The sequence below is a fragment of the Boleophthalmus pectinirostris genome, unplaced genomic scaffold, assembly GCF_026225935.1.
Source record: "Boleophthalmus pectinirostris isolate CB_2022bp ecotype Guang Dong unplaced genomic scaffold, ASM2622593v1 HiC_scaffold_21, whole genome shotgun sequence".
Lineage (NCBI taxonomy): Eukaryota > Metazoa > Chordata > Actinopteri > Gobiiformes > Gobiidae > Boleophthalmus > Boleophthalmus pectinirostris.
The window spans coordinates 19,597,098-19,616,093 of NW_026571175.1; the positions used below are offsets into that span (position 1 = coordinate 19,597,098).

Here is an 18,996-nt window from a genome sequence, read left to right on the forward strand (position 1 = left end):
TGTGGCAAATGTATACAAATGAAAAAAAAATTACAGTGTATTATTATTCAAAAATTTTTAAAACTATTTTTCATAGTTTAACGCAGTCAAATGCATCGTGTACCTGTTTTCAAGGCGCCAGACTCAAACAACAAATCAACTCAACAGTGTAAGAGTAATATTGAAGTGGATGTGAGAAAATATCGGTAAGTTTTTATTCAATTTACAAACATTCACTTGACAAATATGTTCTTATATTTCACTTCATTGTAGGTAATTGCATCTTATTTCTTTTCCATTTAGACCCATTAGTAAAAGCTAGCTTGTTAGCCAATTGCTTTTTAGTTTTAGTTTATCAGTCAATGTTGATATACCTACCTACCTGTGCTTAACTCAGCAGTTTTACAAAATGAAAACCTCTCGAGCAGCCGCACAGAACAGCGTTAAGAATAAAGAGGATTGCGGTGTGTGGCTGGACACTTTGCAACTGAAAAGAAAAGTTCAAAAGGTAACCCAACAACTAATAATAACAAATAATGTGATTTTTATTTTTATTTTTTACGTTAAAGTGGTGATATTAAGTGTGTTAATATAATAACAAATGTCATATTGCATACGATTTCAAAGCTACACAATATTTTTCATACTGTTTATTCTCTGAACATATAATTTTCTTCATTTTTTAGAAACGTTCAGCCCGGCCCATTTCCAAACTGCTAAACCCCTTTACAGATGGAGCAGGATACAATGTGGCTGTAGCTCTCAACTTTACTCAGACCAAAATGGAAATGCCAAAAACAAAACAAAGCTCAATTTCCAACTTCTTTACATGTCAACGCAGAGGTAGGTTTTGTTCATCAATTCATCTCCTTTGCAAAATAATTATTATTATTCTCTTATTATTTTGTGATCTCTAAATAGTTCTCAAAAAAATTTGCACCTCTGGAAGACCAAACGCAAGCGCGCAAGAGGAATTTTCTTCAGTTAGAGCTACAGCTACAGGAGATTCTGATGACTTCAACAATGAGCCACTATGGTCTGGGGATCTTAAACAAGAAGGAAATACACAACAAACTGAGCCTCACGCTGCCTTGTGGTGGGAGAATGAAGATGAAGAATGTAACCTTGCTTCTCTTCCAAACATACACCGTTACTATAAAAAAGAATCATCAACAGATATGAGCCAATTGATGAATAAAAGCAATATAACATCATATACTTGTAACATGGAGCAGGAGAACAGTCAGGACCCTTTGTACAGTAATCATTTTCTTAGCAGCCTTCCTACTCAGAACAGTTTTAACACATTTGGAGGTTTGTTCAATGCCCAAGTAAGAACCTCAACTCAGAAAACATTTAAAAGGCCCTCTTTGCAAAATGATAAAGAAAACAGCATTCCCAAGTATCCAAGGATGCCCATGCATGACTCGCATGTTCAGATAATGTCAAAACAAACAAAACTGGAACGACTTCAAAATGACATTTCACTAGAGACTTGTACTCAAGATCAAGATGAGGGCTGTAATTCGCCAATCAAATGGACAAAACCTAAAAACTCTCTAAAGAAGAAACTAAAATGTCAGTTTCGAGACAGTGATGATGAGAATATGAGCATGTTGTTCACTCAGGATTCACAAGGCTTCAGGGTGATCGCTCATAGAGGTCTTCAAACTCGGAATGCACTCAAAGACCAGAGTAACGTAACTGCCATGAAAAGACCAGAGGAGGATGAAGGAGATGAAGATGAGGAGATGCTATTTACTCAAGACTCACAAGGAAATATGGTGATTAAACATTAACACCTGGAGTAGATAATGCAAGATGTAATACTGTTCAGTTTGGTATTTCTCTTTTAGATATAATAAAACATTTAGTAACTGAAATACTCATTATTATAGTAATCCTGTTTTTGCTTCTGAATTATTTACATTATATTTACATTATGTGAGGTATATAAGACTGGACTGAAAGTAATCATAGTTCCAACTGTTGTAGAACATCAATGCGGCACAAAATGGTGGGCTTTCATTTTTATTTGTAAAATAAACAATCACAAATGGTATCCATGTAAAATAAAATGCTTTTAACAAGTTAAGAGGTTTTCATTATCTTGAACATATATAATGCCAAAGCACTAATAAAAAAACTAAAAACAAAATTTTCTTTAAGCACAATGATAATCTGTAGTAATGATAAATTTAGGCATAGCCATGAGAATATAATATAGCATAGAGTACATGTTTTTTTTTTTTTTATTTAACTAGTCTTAATATACCATAGAGTACATGCTTTTTTTTTTTTTAACTGGTCTTTAAAGATGCCTTGTGCAACTTTTCTGGTGGAGGGTACATCACATACATGTTTCCATGAAGATGTTATTGCTTTGCCTGCAATGCAACAACATCTATCTAGCTTTTATTACGAGTTTTTACGTGTTTCTGTTGCTCAAAAATACAATAGTTCTCTGTGTGAACAGCGTTGCCTCTCCACAGATCTAACCTGTAATGTAGCTTATAGCTGTGTCCCTTGAGATAGATAAGTTTAATCTCTATAGTGGAACATTCTAGACAAAGCAATAACATTTCCATGATGACAAGATTATGATGAACCCTCCACTAGAAATGTTATGCAATGTACCTTTAAGTCTTTCATATCATTTAGTTGAATGTTTGGCTACTAATCTAGAGAGGATTATGATGGGGAATATGGTGTTCTTATTTTTATTCTTACACATTAGCCTTTACTGATATGGCACTAAAATGTAAGTTAACTATTTAGTTTAGTTTGTTAGGTCAAAGTGCTAATTGACATTTTACATTAAAGGAGTAAATACAGTTTGAAACAGTGTGATGATGATGTGTTTATCCTGCAATCTCTGTGGGCTCTGTCACAAGTTTGGAGCCATCCCACACCGTCTTAAACTGCTCCGGCACCGGAAACTCTTTCTGTAAAAACAAAAAATGAAGCGTGAATTACATTTGAGTTGACTGAAATGTAGGCTTAATGTGCGTTGTGCAACTTTTCTGGTGGAGGATCCCTCAAATTGTTTTCTACAAGGAGACGTTATTGCTTTGTCTGGAATATTTCACAGTATGGCATTAAACTTTTCTATCTTCATGGAGACCAAACCAGACCAAGTTACAGGTTAAATCTGTGGAGAGGCAATCCCACTCACACTCAGAATACATGTTTTTTATGTATTTTTGAGCTATAAAACCACCTGTAATTAATTGAATAAATGTAAGGTAGAGCATTTCATTGTCATGCTGTGGAACACTGGAACACTTGGAACAGAGCAATGACATATCCCTCCACTAGAAAAGTTACACAATGCACCTTTAATACATTAGTATATAATTATTTTGACATACATAGTCATCCTCTCCTTCTGGTATCAGGATGTTCATCTCTGAGCTCTTGGCACTCACGATGTCACAGTTGAGGGAGTCTTTGCTCAGATAAACTTGACAACCTTCAGTTTTATTGATGGAGATGGTGGGCACAGTCCCCAAAACCTGACACAGATAAAAGTTAAATGATTGATTAGAATTGTACAGTGCAATATTTTAACAATTGTTATGGCATTGTGTAAAACTTACTGTGTAGAAAATAATATTAGTGACAAAAGAAAGAACAGAAACACAATTTTACTGTATTCTTTTACATTATTTATTATACATTAAATTGTAGCATTAATGAATTAACATTAGCTGCACTGTAACATTTTTGTTGTTGTTGTTGTTGTTGTTGTCTTAATTTCTGAATTCTCACTTAGTGGACATTTCAACACATGGTACTGACCTGTAGCTGGATGGATTTGCAGTTAATTATCTCAACAATGCCAACCACATTTTCAAAAACCAGACCCAGCTTCTTGCAGTTGTCTAGAACAAGAGGACGTAACACATGTTAACCTAACAGTCCTTAAAGAGTTTATATGATATATGCACTGAGAACTCACCAACAATAATGGAGTTAATTTTGCCTTTAACCTGGAGGGTGGAGTTATTGCAGCCAAAAACATACACCACATGTTTTAATTCAGTCTCATCAATGATCAGGTCGTGTTTCTGCTCAAAGTTTTCCTGGAACAGCAAGGGGGAAAGCAATTAATCAACATGCTAAAAATAAACATTAAACAAATCCATGTCAGTTCTTCTAGTACATACCACTCTCCACTTCTTCCCCTCCAGCTCCAGCAGAGGGGGCCGTTTCTGGGCATTTGCTTTGGGAGGGCTTGCTTTCCCACGAGCCTTGGTTTTGGTTGTGGCTGCAGTTTGAGAGCGTAGACCTGGATTTTTGTGCGTTTTTTGGTCATTGTCGACATGCTTCAGACCTTAAGTGAATAATGATGATAAAATACTATTTCAAAATGGCATGTATGCAGCAGTATAACTTTTTTGAAGGTTTGCACTGGTACAACAAGAGCTCAGAAAGAAAGATGATTCCAAGAAACATCCCTAAAAGGATCCAAAAAGTACACATATTTTATAGGACTAAATAGCTGGGAAACTCTTATAATAAAGCTGTAGAGTGTCAAACAGTTGCCATTGTGGATCAACAAAGTTTGTCTAAGTCCAAGAATGAAAATTAATAGTAGAAAGTAGAAATGCTAATTAAAATATAAAGTCACTTTGGCAGCTGCATTTCGCTTTTGTGTTGATAAGACAAAAAGATCCAACTCATTTAAATGCAGTTTACTATAATGCTGCCCTAGCCTATATGAACTGAAGCAAGTGAAAGGAATTAACATTTGTAAAACAACTGAAGACTTTCTTTTATGTAATGTTGATATGAAAAACCCACCTTTAGTGATGTCCATGCCCTGGTTGAGCTGGGCGAACAGTGCAGAGTGCTGTGATGGTGCACTGGCTGCCTCAGAGTTGTCTGTGAGGACCGGTGGGGGCCCGGGAGGAGGAGGGGAGGGGGAGGGCAGGGTGCACTGGGGGCCGCAGAGGGCTCAACCAGAGATGCAGGAGCAATCGGACCCTGGCAGATAACAGAGATAAATGATGAATGGGATTAAAGACTGTGGGGGGTAACTGTAGTAACATATTTGTACACCAGGGGGAGTGTGAGACCTGGTCACAGGCAGGTATCTGAAGGAACGTTCTTCTACACTAACACCAATGACATTTTAAAAGCAAATCTAACTCTAATATATTACTTTTAAATGAAATGTTTAATATTTGAATTACAGTTTTTTCAATTCAGTGTTTTCTTTTGTGCAATTGGTTTCCTATTTTACCATTATTTTTGCCACATATAAGTATGAAGAATTAGTAGAAAGTAGCTTACTAATGGGATTCAGTTTCCTGTTTATAGGTGATATTTTGGTATTTTTTGCTAATTTAAAACAACATTTAGTTTTAAATAGTTAATTGATATGGCAGCATTGCTAGATTTTCATCATCCTAATACACATGGATTGTTATTAGGATTCATTGATTGGTGAGAATTACAGCCATAATGACATAATAAACACATATGCTACAGTATCAATATACTAATAAAACATTTTCTTTATTGTGTTTTCTTTATTATTACTTTATTTTTAATTACAAATGTATTTGATTGTTCCTTTCACTACTTCACCCCCTACCATGAGGAGTGGACTTGGACAGCAGCTCAGACCTGACAGCTGTAGACAGACACGGGGCTGAGGAGGGTTTGTCACCTGCTGAGGCCATTTCATATTTGCCCCAACACATGTGTTCCACAGATCAGCCCCAAACAAAGCAGACCTGTTACACTACAGCTCAGTGCATACCTCTGGATTAGGAGCGCGTGTGTTCAAGCTGTAAAACTGCCCAACTGCTCCTGTGTGTCAGGGCTCTGTGCAATTTGATGTTTAAACTTGTTTTATATACATACAATCTCTTTAATTAATAAAGGCCTATTTCATTAAAAATGTGAGTAGAGTACTACATGTCTTTTCATTTGAATGTTGACATCATGAAATAAAAAGATTAGAACCCAAACACCCTTGATGTTTATAGTGATAGTAAATGGCCCCGGTCCATTTGTTGCCCTGCGCCTGTCCATGTCAGTAAAAGCCTGAACAGCAGATGACGCTGAGTGGGACCAGCCCTGCAGTTTTTGGTTACAGACCGGGCTGAGTGTACACAGACTCTTTGTCAAAGGCCTTGTGTAAAGAAACCCTTCATTCAAGTTGGACCCTGAGGACCACCTGTTGTCACACACTTCAGCTCTGTTGCACGAGCGCAGGGCAGCAGCTGACACACACAGCCACGACTCAGGTTTCTGTGAGGAAACGCCAGTTGCATTAGCTGCACTTAAGGTGTTAATCTCAACGTTTGACAGAAATATATTATGTGTTTTAACACTTTTTATTTATTGTTTTTATGTATGATTTATTCACTTTAATTCTCTTAAATAGTCTGTGCACTGCTTTGGAAATTTTGAAAATGTGAGATATAAATAAAGTGGATTGGAAATATGCTTCACATGTGAACATTGTGCCTATGTTACTTGACAAGTGGCTCAATTAAGCTTTACTACATAAATTGTGTATGACAGATTTTTATGATTCTCTAATTTTGACTTAATTCGGCGGGATTATAACTATTGTAAATATATAACCTATAGTTTTACACCAATCAAGAAGCAATTTGTGAAGAAAAGTTGAAAGTTACAAGCAGAGACTTCAAACAGTGATGGCATCACACTACGAAGATCAGTACAATTTACACACAAGAAACACATTTTTTCTGATATTTTAAACATTATTTTAACAAAATCATGGTCTTTTCTCACATTTATATTTGTCAGATAATAATTTATGTGTACATTAGAGGAATTTTGCTAAGTAAAAGTTTGATGTCAACCAGGAATTTAAATTTTAAACCTAAAAAAATGGCCAAATTAGGAAAATGAGTGTGAGTGCAAAAATCTTTAATATAATGATCTTAACTGTGTTTCAGCAAAATGAATCTAACCTGTCATAGGCACTTAAAAAAAGAAGTTGGGAAACCCTGTATAGTTTGCTAGCTGCTGCAAGACTGTAACTGTAATTTATCAAGAATGTATTTATTATTTTTGCTTGCAATCATTATGCAAACGGGATAGTTTGCATTACTCTCGATAGTGGAAGAGTTAGAATCTTAATAAACTGTGGTGCAACGAATGATGTTAGTTTAGTCCTTTGTCTGGCCTGTGGGATTAGTGCTGTGTCCCACCCCTAAAAGCATGTCATCAGTTAACTAACAACAATATGCAGAAAGAAAAACAATGCTGGAAATGTAGGACTCCCAGGAAGAACAGATTTGTGTCACAATGGGACCTTCCTAGCTAAAAAAAAAAAAAAAAAAAAGGATAAATAAACAATAATAATAATGTAGAACCTCCTCTAAGACTAAGCTCAAATTCAAAGATTGTGAGGGATCAGGGGCAAATGTTCTTTTTAACTTTAATGCTAAAAATACAGATATTTGATTAAAATTCAAATAGTATTTTCGCAGCCAATTAAAACTATTTGAAGTAATATGTGCAGCTGAGACAGGGGGCTTTAAAACAGATGTGTAGAAGCCTATGGTAAACATTTTGTGATTTCTAGCAAAGACACAAAATCCATCCAGGGAAAGAACCACATTCATTCACTCAAACTTTATGTAAGCGCAGCTGCATACCTAAAAATGGAAATGTACACAGAGATTGTAGATAATTATAGCTCTGATATAAAGATATCAGGTCCTAAGGAAAAACATGCTTTCAATAAACAAGTGATTAGGCAATGTCTCAAGGGACCTGGATCCTGGTGTCAAATTGTGAAATAATAAGTGGTGTATGTTATCTGAGGTTTCATTTGAGAGCTATGTAAAACAACAGGAGAGTACATGGGAACACGCCAGAGTATTACCGTTTAAAAAGATTAAGATAACTTTAAAATCTATTTCCGACACACAAAACACTGGGGACTAGTACTTCCACATAACAATACCATTATGACACTAATATAACACAGTATTTTTATTCCGGAAATAATATTTTTTGTGTATAATTCTGGTTCACGTAGAAAGCAAGACAAAGAGACACTTGCTCCCAGACTGCATTTAATGACTGAAGTTTTGATTAGTAGGGCTTCCTCAGGTCATGACCAGTGTGCAGACTTTGTCTCGGTTTTTATGTTCACTGGATCAGCTAAGAACCAGTGACATGCACATATACCTACACTTTTTGTTATTCTGTTTTACCACAACATTATTTAGGTGGAACATACACTTCCAGTCAAACCTTTGGACACACCTTCTTTTTCAATGTATTTTTTTTTTTTTTTTTTTAGGTTTACCAATTTCTACACTTTAAATACACAAAGAGGATGTTTAATATATGATGCAACATATATGAAATTAAGAAGCAAAGAAAAAAGTATTTTTTTAAAATATATTTTATATTCAAATCCTCAAAGTATCCACCCTTTGCTTTGTTGATAGTGCTGCAAATCCTTGGACTTCTTGATGAGATTAAATCTAAAACAAGTTTTGAGTTATTTTGAGTTTACTTTTTGTGTTCATTCATAGTTTTGATGCCTTCAGTGAGAATCTACAATGAAAATAATTATGAAATAAAGAAGAAACTTAAATGACCTTAGAGTGGTAATGTACTCTTTATCTGTGCTAGTTTCTTGAAATTGTGCATTTATAAGTGTGTTTTACTCACAGTTTTGCTCCACTCCAGCCCAGTGCAGTGATGCTCTTTGATATAAGACTGCATCTCAGTCCAGATCGCCAGGTAAGAGCGTACCCAGTCCACGTGGCGTCTGTCACTGAAATAATGAAACGCTTTCAACTTAAATGACAGTTTCAAGTGATTCGATTTAAAACACAATTATAGCAAGCATTTAAGAGTTCTAACATTGCATTTGGATTTAAAATATGTTTAAAGAAATAAAGTAATGTGTGGTAAAGTTTGAAAGGACAACTGCCCATAAAACATTGGCAGATATTTGTGTACAAAACTGAGGCTTACCTTTCCTTGTAGTCTTTGAGGACTCTGTTGGTGTAAAAGGTGGCAGCGTCGTTCATCTCTTTCACATATGGACCAGGCTTTAGAGTCTGAAATACATAAAATAATGACTTTCATTAAAGCAGGACAAACTCCAGCTGATGTTTAACATGTGGGATAGTGTCTGACAGTGATATACACAGACCAAAACCAGAACCAGAGTCAAGTGGTTTAACTTTAATCTAAATGATTTTCAACTTAAGACTCAGAGGGAGAGATGCCACACTGATAAGAAACAGACTACATTGGATAAATACTCGGTGCAATGTGTTTTTAAACAATGTAGGTCTGTTTGTGACTGTCAACCACCCTGTAAAACCACAACTGTAAATAATTACAGTTATTGGAATGATGAAAATAAAGTGAGCTTTTCCAACAACAATTCATCAGGTCTTTAAACTTCATTAGCTACTTATATGGGTTTTATTGTTGTTCTATTGCAGTGATTATTTTTCCTGTTAGAAAGTGGTTCACAGGGCACTGATTTTCATAATGGAAGAAATATATTGTTTACTGCAATGTCTCTGGGATCCAAACTCAGATGTCAGTAAATTGCATTTGATCCTATTTGTTTTGTGTTTTCTTGAGTGTAAACAGTTAGTCCCTCACCACTGCCACCCAGCCCAGAGCGGGGATGCTCTCGCTCACAGCAGAGAGGTGGTTGAAAAAGTTGCTGCCGCGGTTTCGCTCCCTGAACTGTTGAATCTCCTGGATGTGATCAGATATCGGCTTGAGCAGGTCATGCAACTCCATCTGCAGAAGAAAGGCAAATACAGAGGTGAATTATAAACACCATAAATTCTTTTGTAGTGGCTTTAAATCTAAATATGACTGGCCTATGCTTAAATTTACTGGGGTCTGACAAGAGTGTGATGGAGCTTCATTCAGTTTTGTCTTTCACAGGTGTAAAATTAATTCCAGGCAGCTTTTGCATGGCATCAATAGACCCTTGCGGTGTTTTGTATAATACTATTTCTGTATATCCTTGTCTGAGTATATTTTGCATCAGTAATTATAGTACACAGACTATTAAATTGGCCTTATTTGAGTATTAGACTTAGACAAACTTTACTGATCCACAAGGAAAATAATATGTAGCTCACACATCACAATATAATATAATAATAATAAAGCACAGAAAATATAAATGGCGATAATACATTCAAAATAAGTGGCAAAAATAGCAAGAAACTGGAGTCAAATAAGGCATACTTATACAGATGTACATGTACAAGTACAAATAAAAACTGTGTAAAGATGAAGTTTTCTATTACATAAGTACAGTAATGTCTGGCGCATTGTTGTCTTGTAAAAACACAATGTATGTCACTTTTTATTCAAGGCTGTATGAAGTCTTTCAAACAAATCAAGGACCATAACCGTTGAAATCACTAAATAAAATTGTACTTCCACTTCTCTTTCCTATTCTACTACTAACTAACAAACTACTAACTTTATTAGCCATATTATTTATTTATTTATTTGATTAATTTTGTTTATTTATGAGACAGGGACAGTGCACGATATACATTAACAGGAGAGATGTATTGTGCCAGGTTGTAGCACTAGAGCTAATTTCCACCTTTAGTCTCTGGTGCATGTTTTTTGGGTTGATAGACTTTTTCCTCAGTGAAACAGAGTGATCTGTAGCTCATCTCCTCCTGCTCCCTCCTCGTCCCGTCACTAAAGCATTCCAGGGTTCACGGGGAGATCCCTGTGTCCTTGTAAGGCAGGGCTCTGTCTCTGTTTATAGTTTACCTTTCACATACGCCAGGAAGCATGCCCCGTGGAAAACATGTCCAGACTTAAAGATGCATTGTGTAACTTTTCTGGTGGAGGGTCCATCCAATTCTTTTCCCCCGTGGAAATGACATATCCGTAGAAAGAAGCAGGTGATGGACCCCCAACCAAAACTTACATAGTGTATCTTTAAATTAAGTAGTTATGATGAGACAGTTTTAAAAGAATTGGTCCCGTTATCCTACAACATTTTATCACTTCAGTCTTGGACCATTAGTGTGTAGATGAAGTAAATTTGAAACAAATTGAAATTAATGTAATTGACGCAACAATGTACAGAGTTGTATAGCAGATTTTGTATAGGAACAGCAAGCGTTTTTCACTGCATCCTGAATTCTTGGCTCAATCAAACACACATGATCTCAATGACCACACAGACCCAGGCTTTTTTTTTTCATTATCTTATTAATTTTCTCTCCCTGTTTTAACGTGGTAATGTAGTTTTTAGCACAAGCTGGCTATGCTGTTTTTTTATAATTCAATATTTAGCTTGCATCATTATTATATATATATAAAAAAATACAAAGTTTCATTTATTTTCTGTACTACATAGGGATTGGTATATACATAATAATGTGCTCCGTTCTGTTGGAGAGTCAGCCACTTCAGATCTCTTCATTTAGATGTTATTGTTTTGCCTGGAATGTTCCACATTATGCCATAAAATGTAGTTATCTCCATGGACATGAGCAGGTGACATCACTAGGTCAAATTTTAGGTCAGATCAGTGGAGATGCACGCTGGGTCAAAGTAAGAATGCATATTTCAAGGTATTTTTTAGCTATAACTACACCTTTTGATGAAATGCAAGATCGATAAGTTTAATGCCCTCCTGTGTGGAGGATTACGGACTTCTCCGTGAGACAGAAAAGTTACTTTAGTGCACTTTTAAATAGATTACAAGAGGAATCAAACATAGCGGAACATCTGTAATTGATAGTTGAAGTTGATGTAAAATAAAGTACAATAAAACAGTGATTGTGCCTTATCCTCAGTCCTAAATAAACACAGGACTAATAATGTATGATAGTCCAACTCCACAGAGCACTTCTTCACACACACAACACAGAACAGGTCACATGTGAGAGGAGCACAACAGACATCAGGCTCAAATATAGAACATGCCCATAAAAAGACAGGAACACCGCAGCAGAACAGACAGAGAGAGAGGGGGGGCAAAGAGGGAGAGAAGGGGGACAACGTGTGAGAGAGAAAGACAGGGAGAGGGGGTTGAAACAAGGAGAGGGAGAGAGAGAGAGAAAGGAGAGAGAAAGAGAGAAAGAAGAGAGAGTGGGGGGGCAAAGAGAGAGAGAAAAACGCAAGCTAGGAGGACAAAGATAGAGACAGGGAGAGGGAAAGAGAGAAAGAAGAAAGGAGGAAAGTGAGACAAAAAGAGAGAGTGAAAGAGACTGAGATTACTGTGGTCTCTCTCTTCACACACTCTTACTGAATCCAACTGATGAGGTCTTGTCCTACAGCACTCTACATATGTTGTTCCGACAAGTAATAAAGTAATGTAAATTAAGCCTATTACCTGTTCCTTTTTGAAAGAACAGTTACATATATATTTCATTATGAACAAGAACAAGTGCAGAAAGGTTGCATGTTCTTAAGACAACCAAAATATTGTTCCTCACTTAAGGCTTATCGTTGCTGAGATAGTAACTCTCCTAGTAAATCTCCTCACTCAATTTTTAATAGCTGATGGTAAAACCTATGGCAAATCAGACTTCCTTTGTCAAATGTAAACTGTTAATCTATGTCACAAAGATCAAATGTCCCTGGCCTCTCTCCGTCGCCTCCCTTCTCCAATCCCACCCTGTCATGTAACCCTTACTCTTATGTTGTTTGCATTTGGGCCCATCATTGAATGCTCTTTTCACAGGATTTTAACCAATGGCCTGACAGATAGTGCTGGTCACTTCCTGGTAGGCTCTGTGGACCCAATAACAGCCACACAACACAAACAGAAGGCCAATGGGATGATATCATGGGCTTACGCCTCTCTCCCATTACCCTCTTTATGAACAGGAACATGCAGGGAATGTGTTGTATTAGCGTTTTCTTCCTCAAAGAGCAGTGTAATCCCTCTGTGAACAGGACGTGCAGCACTGAGAGGGAGGGGTGGTCAAATGATGTGACACTAAAGACTATATTCTACTCTATAGATTACATATTATATTGTGTTCTCTTATTATGACTGAATATGTGGTTTAGAGTGTAGGAGGTTGGGCTCTGTGTTGGACTCGGCACTGTGAGATTGACTCATGGCTTCAACAATTTGCTAAATCTCTCCCTCATTTTAACATTATACATCTTGTCCTATTCATATTCTATATCATACTGGGGGTGTTCTACATGTATCGCTCAGGTATGTCTGTTCAACAGTTACCATGGTGACACAGAGCACACATTAGCAAAAACTGATGAACATTTATATATTTATGTTTTTAAAAACCCAAATTAATTTAAACAGCACATTTGCCTGGATTAATACAAGTGTTCATGGTTCTGTTTAGGTGTTTGATCTTCAACAAAAAAGGTGAAAGTGAGCGTGTGATTGGAATTTTACATGTGAGAGACTTGTTTAAGTGCACAAATCATCCTACCTGTTGTAGTTTCGACCAAATCAGTCAAATCAACCTTTCTCGTTAGATATGTTGAAATAAAGATTGGATTAAGTCTAATTTGAGTAACAGAGCATTTTACAGAGCAGTGCTTTTTGTTAGCTTCACACTCCCTGGGAACGTTGATGACATCAGCTGCTAAGTATCAATTAAAAAAATGATTTGGTGTTTGCCCTTAATTACCTTAGCCGGCTGCTGGTGGGTTGCAGTCATTTTGAGAAACGTCCTTTGCGTTTGTAGAGCCTTGTGCACCATTTCCGCCTGTCAAAGAGAAAACATACTTAGTTTAATGGTAATAAAGAGGGCATATATGAAGCAAAGTCCTTAAACTAAGTATAGAACTGTGGTTTATGTGGCTATCTTCTCATGCTCTGCTCAGGCCAATAAAATCTCCACACACACATTCACACAATGTTTTGTAAGTACCAGCCATCCGCGTCCAGTGTGTTTGGAGAGAGACCTCAAGGTTTGGGCCAAGGGAACCACCGTGAGCTTTGACCATATAAGGAGCTCCTAAACTTACTACCTCTGGCTTCATTCAGTCCATTATCTCCTCACGCTCTTGGGGAGATGGGACTCTTAGATAAAGTGGCTTCTCTCAGGGGACACAGCCAATAATAACACTGATATTTAGTTTTTTACTATAATCTTGTTCCACACTCTTCTATTTTTGTTTTGGAGCTATCACTGCATATCTGGACAGAAGCCAGACTAATTTTTCCACATCGTACAGAATAGAGATACAATCTTTACCAAATAGGACGTTCTTTAGAAGTTTTGTTATAAATGAATGAAAGGTCAAAGTTCATCCATACTCCCATCCTTAGACCTGTAGACTGCAGGAAACCCACACAACTGTAAGACTTCAAGTTATTTAACATATGCTTGAAGTTGCTGTTTGTGAAGAGATATGCATGCCTTGTTTATGAATTTATGTCCAATGAAACACAAAATGAAGTATAGTAAATGTTATTCTTAATGATCAAGAACAAAGCAAATACACATCCCTCTATTATGAACTCTGCAAAAAGTTTATTAAGAAAACATTTCCAAATTTGGCAGATTTAGTCAATCTTAATCCTGACATTGACCTCCAGACTCAACCACATTTAGTCAACTTTACTTTGTCTAGAATATATATCTCTAGAATATATAGAGAAAGTATATCTTATGTGGAGAGTTTTAAGTGTTTTAATTGCCTTTAAATCCCTTTTATCCTTACAGTAAACTCTGTCACCTCTCCTGAGATCTGACATGTAACTTGCACTGGTCATCTGCTTGTCTCCATGAAGATAAAAAAAAGTTTAATGCTACACTGTGTGATTTTCAATTCCAGGCAAACCAATATCATCTTCATGGTGCTTAGCAAATACCTTCCACCAGAAAAAGTGAATATAGTACACCTTAAAAATGTACATGGGGAGTGTTGCACAGTAAAATCTATTCCTCTTCTTCCTAAAGTCTGAGTAGAATAAATACAGACTACCTGAGAGCAATGTAGGTATGTAATCCAACACTACAGCCATTTATCATTTGTTCAGCCAAAATAAAATTACTTGACCACAGCAGCTTAAAATAGCAAATATAAGAAACTTAATAATAATAGTATTAAAACTGTGTAAAGTGTGCCCCCCTCAGTATCAGACTTACATGTTTCTCCACATCACTTCCAATGGCCTGACTGTGTTTCATGTACTCAGACACTGGACCTCTCAGCAGCACGTCAAAGGCCTCCACATGCTCCAGCATATCTAGAAATAACATAAACATGAGCTTCTTAAAGACATTGTCATATTTACTGGTTTACATTTCCATTATTATTCAAGAAAGGTATTCACGACTTACCTCCGTTGATGCCGTTGACACAGTCCCTGTTGGTCAGACCTGACGCCAGCATAGTGGCCGACAGCTGCTCCAAACGAGTAACTGCTCGCTCCAACCGCTCTATCAAACCCTCCATGGCAACAATCTGAAAACAAAAATAGATTACTAGATATAGTGATGGCTAGTGGTCATTAAGACACCAGAACTAGCATTTATTTTTCAAATAAATAAAAAATCTGCTTTATAAACAACAGCTGTATAAATAAATGAGACATTCTGAGCCACCATTCACCAGTAAATAGTCTTAGTGCATGAATTTAGGCCAATCCTGGAACTGTTACCCAATCCAGCAAATATTTCTGGATGAGAGCTGAGACCTGAGACCAGTATTATTAATGGTGCATCCATGTGCTAAACGTCAGGGGAAGGCAATGACCAACTGTTTATTTAAATTATTTGATCTCTCTCCCTCTGTTATATGATAATCAACAGAAAACATAACCTCGTCCTCGACAGACTGATATGTGTAGCCCTCTATACTGAGTTCTACACATCAGTCTGGGATGGCTCTCACTGAAAGTGAACCAACGATTGGAGCATTCAAACAAATGCTGCAGAACAAGCCCAAAAATCAAACTTTGCTTAAATGCACAAAATACACAAAGCACTCCCCTCTGCATGTTTTTCAAAAATTAAATAGTCTGTATTCCCGCTAGAATAGGCTGAAGTACATCTGTCGCCATCCCCATGTTTGTTTTGTTTCAAATGGTGCTGGCTCCTGCCGAAACCACAGAGCTGCCCTGTGATTGGTCACTGGCCAAGCAAACGATTCATTCGGAGCAGCAAACAACAACAAACAAAATGGCGGGTGAATTTTTTTTTTTTGTAATAAAGCAAGGCACCAGGGGAAATGTTGACAGAAAAGCATAGATCTAATATTGTTTTGACTGGTTGGTATAAATAAACCTTTTCTTTCTGTCTCTGTTTATGGCATGTTCCAGTTAATAATTATCAATCTATCAACTTTAAGTTCTTGGAGCCCTAAATGACAGAACATATTAAATGTTCTAATACACAGTGGCAATACAAATACAAAGTACCATAACTTCTCAGGTCATACACCTCACAGTGATACGGAGCTGAAAACTAACACAAATTCAGTCATGCGCTCAACTTAAACCCAGCTATAAAACGCAGCACAACTTTCAGCATTTACATAAGACACATATAGTATGTTTTCTCGTCTGTAATCTTTGTGAATTATGAGTTGTAATTATAAGAGGCAAACATGTCTGACTGGGCGTTATCAGACAAGAGCCTTCTCCCAGTGGTGCCAAATGCCTCTCACTGTCCCTCTCCATCTATTTCTGGTCTCTGGGTCACAACAGCTCCAAACCCAGACACAAAACCTGGAGAGCTACACTTGACTGAACACAATCTGACCCAAACTAAAGAGAAAATGAGTTACAAATGTTTATGGTACAAGAATGTGACACTATTGATTGAAATCTAATAGTCACTACTGATACCTAAAGTGAGGTTAGAGAACCAAGTACATCCTGCTCTCCCAGTCATGTGCATCATTAACCATTGTACTTTTTTCTTTTTTTTGTGCCCACCTGAATGGAAACCCACTTGAAGAATCTTTGTACTTCAAACCCACAAATTAAAAACCCTGCAGTTAAAGAAATAATTAATAGAACTTTTATATTAATTCCACCTCGACTAATTATCTAAGTCTCTAAATATAATGTTTAGTGAGATATGCTTCACCTTTAATATTGTCAAAACGCAACAAATGTTCAATCTAGGGTCAATCAGACAATCACTCCAGACAGCAGTTATACCTAAAACATGTTGTTCCTCTGTGCAGAGCTTGGTCCCACTTTTAATGAGAGCAGATCAGGGGGCAAAAACTACAGGGCCTCAGCTTCAAAAAGAGTCCAGCCATTTGTCTGTGCTCCTAAGAGTTCAGATACAGATTCAGTTTGAACTGGGGCTCATTTTAGTCAGGAGTTTTAGGACAAAAATGCCAGAACTGTAAGGGGTTTAAGATTTATCCTAGTTATATGTAAACTAATGGGATAAACTAAACATATTGTATTTTTATTAAAAGGAAAAAAATCATCATGATCCTTATATTGACTGATCCAGGCAATATTCTATTTTTACTTTGATATATTAAAATACAGACAGCTTTCAGTATCAATTCCTTGATTTTTTACTGACAAATGATTGAATGTGAACCTCTTAATTTAAAGGGCCTGTATTACGCTTTTTTCTGAATAGTGTTTAAGAAACATACCTGGAGTTGTGTTTTGTTTCATTCCCACATACATCTTGCATATTTTAAGTTCTTCTCTCAAATTGAAAACATTCCACTTTGTGATGTGGTAATACAAGAAGTACTCCAGTGTGTTTTTAAACTCCATACACCTCCCCTATAATCATTTGGATAATTTCTAGAATCCCTAGAATTGCCCATCTCTACTGAACAAAAGGTAAAAGGAGCTGTAAATGTCATAAGAGTCAATTTTGCATAATATAGGACATTTAAAGTGTTGTTTAGTAGTACAGTCATAATCACTATTAATCAAACACAGGATTTGGCACAATGCTCCCTTTAGGAACATTTTGTAATGTAACAACAGGTGTCTATAAGCCTGCCTGCCCCACAGACCTCAAAACCCCCAAGCAACAGCTGCCAAAGCAGACACCCCTCTACAGTGGAAAAGATATTACTGAGCACACTGCCTCTAAGTGCCCTGAACCCATTGCTCTGGTATCTGATCTTTGGGGCTATATTGGTCCGGGGCAGTCGTTTGGTGCTATGGTGACTGCAGTGGAGTCCTCGAGGGTCTTGGGATCTCTGCAATATCATGTAGATTTTTTATAATCAAGCAATGTGGGTTATTTGACAAAAATAATGAGCATCAATAATAATTAATGCCATAACTGCACGTGTACAATATACTTCAACAAAATAAAGTTTGTGCTAAGCTTAAAGATCAGGGACAAAACTACAAAGTAATATTTCTGGCTTTGATAATAGCATTATATTTTGCGGACCAGTTCTCTGTCTATCCGCAGAATAATGTAAGTGCGCCTTAAGAAATCCCCCCACACGCGCTTTTGGCTCAGTGACAAAACTCACCGCCCCTCCAAAACTCTCTGACGTGGTACCACAATATAACCTATAGCCACCAAACAAAGCCGATAGAAAGTCCATATATTTCTTTTTTCCACCAGTAGACTAGGCATAGGTCACTCGTGGCAAGACGGATCAGTACCCCTCCACTTTAGGCTACCCCAAATTGAGATTATCAAGCGCAAAATCGGCAAATCTTGACCTTCACGCGAGCACTGGATGAAAAAAGAGACATTTTTGGCTCACCTGTGTGCGTTGTGTTTTGTTTTAGTGTTGTTTCCAGAATCCTGCGTGGTTTTGGTGGTCACCGTTCACTGGCGCGGTGCTGTCCCCTGCCCCTGTGCGCTGCGCTCGGGACTCTTCCGGGATGTCCTAATTAAGAAACGCGACTGAACCTGAGAGAGCGGGACCATGACTCAGGGCTGCACCGGCTCCTGTACACTAATGGACTGAACAGACAAAATAAAACGATATGTGGTACCCTGTATGTTGTCATAGTCCAAATTATTACCCACCCTCCAATCTTAGATATGAAAGAGCTCAACATTTTCCGTCTTGTCACATTTTATACATATGAATCAGCTTCCATCCTGT

General features: G+C 37.0%; 2 protein-coding genes across 3 annotated transcripts; one reads left to right on the top strand and one right to left on the bottom strand.

Moving 5' to 3' along the window:
- The first annotated feature begins 66 nt into the window (after positions 1–66).
- LOC110167356 (aurora kinase A and ninein-interacting protein) lies at positions 67–2,074 on the top strand. Of its 2 annotated transcripts, none has more exons than XM_055157642.1 (4): positions 67–185; positions 377–487; positions 666–822; positions 901–2,074. In XM_055157642.1, exons 2-4 carry the CDS (start codon positions 389–391, stop codon positions 1,776–1,778), a joined length of 1,134 nt encoding a protein of 377 aa, XP_055013617.1. In that variant the 5' UTR covers positions 67–185; positions 377–388; the 3' UTR covers positions 1,779–2,074. The 2 variants fall into 2 exon arrangements, with proteins under 2 accessions (XP_055013617.1, XP_020788352.2); XM_020932693.2 differs by having other exon boundaries at positions 84–185; positions 380–487.
- cap2 (cyclase associated actin cytoskeleton regulatory protein 2) lies at positions 1,998–18,909 on the bottom strand. The gene is given in 14 exon segments (XM_055157641.1): positions 1,998–2,924; positions 3,351–3,494; positions 3,781–3,863; positions 3,941–4,064; positions 4,149–4,315; positions 4,786–4,899; positions 4,902–4,968; positions 8,659–8,764; positions 8,968–9,053; positions 9,613–9,756; positions 13,614–13,691; positions 15,081–15,181; positions 15,276–15,399; positions 18,649–18,909. Coding segments are annotated over 13 exon segments (1,413 nt in total). The 5' UTR covers positions 15,391–15,399; positions 18,649–18,909; the 3' UTR covers positions 1,998–2,840.
- Positions 18,910–18,996: the final 87 nt, after the last annotated feature.

What these genes read in the sequence shown, in the direction of transcription:
- LOC110167356 (XM_055157642.1), top strand. Translation starts at nt 389, where the DNA reads ATGAAAACCTCTCGAGCAGCCGCACAGAACAGCGTTAAGAATAAAGAG. An exon ending in TGAAAAGAAAAGTTCAAAAG is followed by an intron (nt 488 to 665) that starts GTAACCCAACAA and finishes TTCATTTTTTAG; the next exon opens with AAACGTTCAGCCCGGCCCAT. An exon ending in CTTTACATGTCAACGCAGAG is followed by an intron (nt 823 to 900) that starts GTAGGTTTTGTT and finishes ATCTCTAAATAG; the next exon opens with TTCTCAAAAAAATTTGCACC.